Source organism: Buceros rhinoceros, unplaced genomic scaffold, assembly GCF_000710305.1.
Source record: "Buceros rhinoceros silvestris isolate BGI_N320 unplaced genomic scaffold, ASM71030v1 scaffold17534, whole genome shotgun sequence".
Taxonomy (NCBI): Eukaryota; Metazoa; Chordata; class Aves; order Bucerotiformes; family Bucerotidae; genus Buceros; species Buceros rhinoceros.
In genome coordinates this window covers 68,764-76,058 of record NW_010410429.1, presented here as the reverse complement: position 1 = coordinate 76,058, position 7,295 = coordinate 68,764, and the positions used below count along the sequence as shown (strand labels likewise).

At 43.3% G+C, this 7,295-nt stretch overlaps 1 protein-coding gene across 1 annotated transcript in view; it reads right to left on the bottom strand.

Annotated features, from left to right (window-relative positions):
- Positions 1 to 1,741: 1,741 nt before the first annotated feature.
- ROR1 (receptor tyrosine kinase-like orphan receptor 1) overlaps positions 1,742 to 7,295 on the bottom strand; it is a 53,401-nt gene continuing 47,847 nt past the window's right edge. Inside the window, exon 8 of the mRNA XM_010135625.1 lies at positions 1,742 to 4,450. Coding sequence (XP_010133927.1) covers positions 3,026 to 4,450 — 1,425 coding nt within the window. The 3' untranslated portion in view covers positions 1,742 to 3,025. The remainder of the gene's footprint in view (positions 4,451 to 7,295) is intronic.

Below are 7,295 nucleotides of genomic sequence, written 5' to 3'. Positions count from 1 at the left end.
TCCAAGACCACACTTCCAACAGTGTCGGCTGTCCCAGCTCTTTGAAGGGATGAAGGGATGATGATTCTCGCCCACAGCATGAGGAATCTGGACAATTCCCTCTTCCTTTGTTTGCCACAAAACCAGCTTTCACCTGCACGCCTGCAGTCCCACCTGAGGAGCAATTCCTTAATTTCTGGCAACATTTATCTTCTGCATTATCTAATTGGTTTTTAGAAGATTTCTTTCTCCCCCTCTGACCTCTCCCTGATGAATTCCTGCCTCTCTGCGTTAGTGTTTGCTCCCTCTGCATCGGTTGGGAGCCAGACAGCAATTTCAGCCTCACGGTTCACACGCTTCACCCGCTGAGAGGGGGGAGAGGGGCAGGAGGAGCCTTCACAAGAGTTTTCAGGTGTTTTGTTCAGAGCTGGTTTACATCTGTGAGGCTAAAAATATTTTAACCTTAAGGACGCAGCTTGCTTTGAAGAAATAAAGGGAAAACCGTAAATGGAGCTTGTGCTGCAGCTCCTGGGGTTTTTTTATCATAAAGCCACAAAATACATTCACTCAGTGGAGGCTGCGGCTTGACACTGATGAGCAAATACTTTGGTATTGTTGATGATGGTATCGCAGTATCTTCTTCAGCCAGGTCCGTGTGCCAGCTACGGCACCGATTCTTAGTCCTCCGTTGGCTTCATTTGTTCTTCACTGAAGATTTTGCAGTAACAGCGTAACCGAAGCACCACAGACTTGTTTGACCACATACAGTTTCTTCTGTTTCTGAAAGCAGACACTTACAAAGCAGCAGACGGTCTTTAAACTGGTGCTGTGGAAACTTCAAGCCCTTAATGGTACGAGCCAAAAAATTCCCATAGGAAAAATGGGGGGGAAAAAAGGGCTTCTTCCTTCTTAGCGCATTTGCTGCTTAAGATGCAAAAGAATTGTTGGCACTGATGCAACCCCTCGAAAAAGCATCCGGATGAGAGAAAAGATGGATCAGGAACGGCAACGCCATGAGAAGAATGCGATGCCAAGAGAACGCTGTGAAGCTGGGGACATGTCCAGCTCGGCAGCTCTGGATGCTGCAGCGATACAGCGTCCCACGAGAGCTCACAGGATGCAGCAGGACACCAAAGTCAAGCGAGGGGCTGGAAGGGCGACACTGGCCCTTCGTACGGAGCGCAACGGCACCGATGAGATACAGCAAAGATCGCATCGCTCTCACAGGGTAGTTCGGCCCTTCCTGCTGCTTTTGTGTGCTCTGCAAATATTTGCACCATCAAATATTCATTTAAGCCTCTGGATGTTACCCCTGAGTGATCTGTGTGCAAACAGGAGCTGCAAAGCTCTCGTGCCCCATTCAAGGGAGCCTGAGCTGAGCGAGCAGATTTTCGCTCTCTGTTCAACACAAACCTTTCCAAATGTCTGACGCCACGATGGAGGAAATTCCGCTAGGGTTACGTTAAAACAACGTTTTAATGAACAGCAGCATAAAATAATCAGTGTTTAATATCATCTCTGGCATGTGAAATACAAAAATGCACATATCTTCATTACAAAATAGCCTTTGTTATTACGTTTTCATGCTCGCCTAATTGAAATGCCCTTAATTAATAAGTCAATCATCAAGTAATACAGTGATTAAATGCATGCAGTGAAAATAAAGAGAAGTATTTGTACAAGGTAGTGGCTGAATATCACTGTAATATATTTCAAGAACATCTACATCAGGTTAAAAATAGAAAGAAACAGACCAAGATAGAAACCGCAGAGATGTATTTTCACTTCTGCTGTACAAAACGTCCTCGCGCTTTTGTGCAAAAAGATAAAAATAAAGTCATATCGTACAATGCTGTCGACTGAGCGAGAGCTTGGTTTCGTTCCGTGTACAATAAAAACACTATTCAGTACAAAAAAGAGTCTGTGAGAAACTGTCACGTACACAGCACTTTTGTGACTCATTAAAGTGGTTTCAAATGGTTAATCTAGATTGCTTATACCTGAATGAGGTTTTAGTAATTACACAAATGTCGCGTTTCTACGATGAAAGTCCACACTAATTCACATTATTCAAACTGACAGACAAAATTGCTATCACTGGATTTGCTGCCTAATGGAATGTGAGCTTCCCTTTTCTCAGGGTTCCTGGAGTCATAGTCACTGCAATCACACATCGATAGGAAACAATAAATATTCCTGGGAAAACTGATTGTCATCTATAAAATTGTGGTTTGGAGCCTTCCCATTAAACAGTTGCATAGCAACAAAAGGATATAAAATTTCTGCTTTACCTCCTGGATTATGAAATGTTGTCTTTGAATAAGTTGATTCAGGATCTGAAATTAAACCACTTTAATTTCATTTCCTTTAAGGCAATTTCTTCGAACTCCAGCCATCTTTAGCAGCCAAGAGCTGATGATTTTTGTCGACTGTGAGCTGGTAACTTAAGCTATTGTGCTGTCATATGAATGACTTTTTTTTGGTCTGACTCCCAACTTAATGAAAGACCAAAATCCTACGTGAAGTAATTTATTCAGCCCTCAGATCACGTGTTTGAAACATAATCCTTGAATCCTGCAAAATTTACAAACATTTTAACGAGCTATTGGAACCGAAATTGCACACCCAGCAGATCTCCCAATACTTGCATCTCCTAAAAAAGAGACAAATACTAAAATATGTTTTCAGTATAAAAAAGTTGTTGTGATTTAAACCACACCAGAGGTTTAAAAAGCCATGAAAAAGCATATGAGAATCTGGTTTTATTTAAAAAAGAAAAAAAGAAATCCCTCTTCCCCTTTTTGAATTGTTGATGGCACTTCAAGAGACGACGCGTCTGCTGACGAAGCTGAGTACTCCTGCCACAAGGATCTTTGTCTGTTTGAGTCTGCCTGTCCTGGTAAGCAGTTAAACTTCACAGAAGATACTTGCTGCTGTGTCTGTTAAACAACCAGAAGAATCTTTAATAAAATATTTGAATAGAAATCTTTTCTACGACTTTCTAGTTTGTATCGTAAACAGTTCTATTTACAGAGGCCTCGCTTATTTACAACTCGGCTGAAATCATAGATTCGTTAGGTCCATGGATGCTGGAGTCTCCTAAGAGGGAAGACTGCTTGGAGTCAATTTTGTATGGTTTTTGAGTTTTATTTCCAAAAACTGTGATACCAATTCCCGCCGGATGACTCGGAATTGCCATGTGAGATAGCAAAGGGATATTTGCTTCCTGGTTGGATCCCGAAGATGGCAAACTAGTGACATGACCTGTGCTGGTCGATCCACTGGCGCTGCTGGGAGAACGGCTCTTTGGAGGAGGGCAGTGCTGGATGACCCTGGGCGGGCCTTGCGGCTGGTAGTGGGCAGCTGGGAAAGCGGCGTATCCCGGTGGAATCGGGTACCCGTTGATGGGGATGTACCGCTGGTTTTGAGGTATGGGTGGCCCGATGAAGCCGGCAATTTGGCCTTGAGGGATACCTTGTGCTGGAAACATGTAGTTTGGGTACCTGGGGTTGCTGAGGTTACTAACCGGGCTGGCGCTGAGGGAAGTCGTTTGAGTGGTGGCATTCCCACCAGAGGGAGTAGTAGAACTAGTGTGACTTGAAAGACCCTCCCACGAGCGCAGCCTGGCATGGATTTCTTTAAATCGTGGCCTCCGGGATGGCAGATCGTGCCAGCACTCTGTCATCAGGCTATACATTCTGGGAGGACAGTCTTCAGAGCAGGGCAGCAGTTGTCTTTTCCTGATCATCTCTATGACTTCTTGATTACTAAACCCATAATACGGTTGAAGCCCAAAGCTGAATATTTCCCACAGAACAACGCCAAATGACCAAATATCTGAATCAGAAGAGAACTTGCCGTACATAATGGCCTCTGGTGGCATCCAGCGAATTGGCAAGAGCGACTTGTTCTGAACTCTGTAATAATCTGCCGAGTAGATTTCTCTTGAGAGTCCAAGGTCTGAAATTTTGATGTGAAGTTGTTCTCCAATCAAAATGTTACGAGCGGCGAGATCTTTATGGACAAAGAAGTGACTCGATAAGTACTCCATTCCCGCTGCAATCTGGACAGCAATGTGCAGGAAATCCCCATGGTCCAGGCTGGACTTTACAGTCCCATCCTCATCGCTGCTGCAGCCAACGTCTGAATGTGGCGATCGCATGATGAGAAACTCGTGGAGGTCTCCTTGGTTCATGTACTCGAAAAGCATGCAGACCGGCTGCTCCTGGGTCACAACCCCCAGGAGGCAAACGATGTTAGGGTGGTGGAGCTCAGCCATGAGAGATGCTTCTTGCTGGAACTCTGCCCACTGCTGGGGGTTGTTAAAGTCTTTTAGTGTCTTGATAGCCACGAGCTGAGCATGATCCATGCCTGGGAGGTAGAGATGGCCCTTGTAGATCTTGCCAAAAGCACATTCACCCAGTTCTTCCATGAAACGAACCGCAGAGAGAGGCAACTCTTTTGCCTTGCTCTGTTGAAGAAACGACAGCAAAAACATGTCAGAAAACCGGGACTGAAAACACATTTTTAAGTAAAAGACCTTTCTGCACAGCGTGTCTGAAAGCCAAGCAGACCGACCCAGCAGCTCCCTGAGCCGCACATCCATTTGGCAGTGATCCCGCTCAGCCCTGAGACGTGGCACTGGTGTGATGGCATCAGCCCCAGGCCCAGACACCAGGATCCCAACACAGCAAAGCTCAGGGCTGAGCACTGCCTAATCTCTGTGTGTCCTGCACCAAAACTCAACTCGGAATTGCTTTTTACCCGCTCCACAAGACCAGACCCAAGTAGTTAAGTATTAGCTCTAAATATGTGCAGGAACCATCAGCATTTCCGCAAAGGCATTTATATACTTAAAAAATTGAATCCGACTCATTTCAGGAATTGAGGGAATTCACATACTTTAAGTAAGTACATGCTGAAGTGGTTTCTGGGCCAGGGCCGAAAGTTTCAGCAGAAAACGCTTCTTTTTTTCTTTTTTTTAAACTACGTCTTTGTGGCCAATTCTTCCTCGCCTTTGCTATTAACCCTTCAATGTACAGTAGAGGCTATTGCTGCTCACGCTCGACTGAGCATTCAGTCTTGCCACATCATGACAGAGTCAGCTGGAAAAACGAGATGAGGTCAAAGAAGAAAAGCAAATTTTTTTAAAGCGCTGTTGTTACTCTGGGTGCATATAGTCACTCTTCAGCCATAAAGAAGTTGTATTATTATATCAAGTCATTAACTTCCACGTGTGCTTGTAACACCTACACCCAAAAGCACTCATTTAGGGTCCTCGCTATAGCCATAGGTAGTAATTTAAGCTAATGAGTTTGGGATCCACGTTTCGTAAATTAGTGTAAGCATGACCGTTTGCATTCCTGAAATAATGTAACAGTGGCTTTACAGTGGCACTATAGGAAAAGAACTGACATTTTAAAAAATCATTAAAAATAACATTTTAGAATAAATGAGTTCTAATGGTATTGACCACTTACGACTTCTAGACAAACACTGCATTAATAATAATAATAACAATAATAATAATAAAGCCATTTAAGCAGGCAGCCAGTAGACTGTACGGTGATGGCAGGAAATTAGCTATATTGTTAAGGAACAGATGGTTTATATTATACAAATCCTTTAGGCTAAAACTTGTTTAGGTCTGGCATATTGTAAATTATATTTTAGTAATGAAAGTGAAATGACCTCTATCTGACCTGAGGTTGGGTTCGCCTGTTTGAACCAACATCGTGGAAAACTATGAAAGAAAATGAAGTCATAAAGTTTTGGCAGGAAGGGCTCATTTCAAGTTAAGCGCTTATAAATCTGCTTAGTTTTTGTTTGACAAGTATTTGTCATACATCGGTGTACGAAATGTAAAGACACGTAAAATACATACGAGGCAGCGTGCCAAAGTAAACCGAGTACAAAGAGAGAGCCCCCAGAGCGAAGCCCACCGCCTCTATCTCTTTATCGTCTCCTTCCATTAGGTGAATGACAAGACAAGCTTAGTTTATTATATTTTTTGATGGCAATTAAAATCCCTGAAACAGGCTTTTGGAAGAAACACTAATGTTTTTATGTGTATGAGCAAACACATGTCTAGCTTGGTTGGAGCTTGAAGCCTCAATGTGCTTTTACCCCAAGTTGACATTAATACTGCATTTAAAAGTAGTATGTAATACTGGATTTAAAAACAGTATTTAATACTGGATTTTAAAATGGTATTTAATACAGCACTTAAAAATAGTATTTAATACTGGATTTTAAAATAGCATTTAATACAGCACTTAAAAATATGATTCTACTTCCTCTCTTTTAAAAGTTTGTTTGAAAGGCGATCAAAACATTTGAGGGATGGGTTTCCCGGTGGGAAAATACAGAATTAGCATAAATAAGATGGAAAGCTTTTTGCAGCGTACAACTTTGAACACAAAAAGAAAACAGGGCAGTCTGTATTTGCAGACATTTCTGGGCAGTTCGCTCTCCTGTGTTGTGTGCGTGAGGCATCGAGGCGTCAGCAGCCTGGACCTCGTTCAAGCGACGATGACTTTTCCAATATCTGCCATGTAGCCCCAAATATCAAGCAGAACAGGGACTGAAGAAACAAATCCAAATTAAACAAAATATTCCAAGGAGGCTGGATGCAAGACGCAGTTCTGACACCTAATTAAATGGATTTTGTGCTCTTACCAATGTTTTGGTATACAAATACTCTAAGCTGCACTCCAAAGTTGAGATTAAGAACTTTAAAGGAAAATGAAGATAAATTCACCAGGCCAGTGTGTGAGACTGAGGAGTTCAAATAGAACAGACCAAACCCGACACAATTTCCCAGAGGGACCCCAGTGTCAGCATCACGCCATGCAAGAACATTTCTGGCTTCAGTTTTTACTATCGACGGACAAAAGCAGCACCACACTGTCCAGCACAGCCACGCTTTTACCGCTGACTTAAAGAGACTCTCCTCTCTCTGTGAGCTGCAATTTCCCTCTGCAACATCCTTCTGTGTCCCTCTGTGCCACACTGAGACTGCGGCTCCGCAGACACAGGGGGCAGCACCCCGGAGACAGGGGACCTTCGGCAGCGGTATCTGAAGGTCAGAACTCACCGTGCTGAAGCTCAGGCACATCAGAACTTGTGGTAGTTCTGCAGTACCATTTTCTAACAGAAACAACAGCTTACTCGAAGGCACGTCTGACTGTTTCAGACACTGCACAGCTTCTATTCCAATCACTTGTAGATAGTGATTTTCCCCTGAAATGCTTCAGAAGAACAATCTCCATCAAGTTGACGAAGAGAATTGGCGTGGTGTGAAAAACACGGCAAAC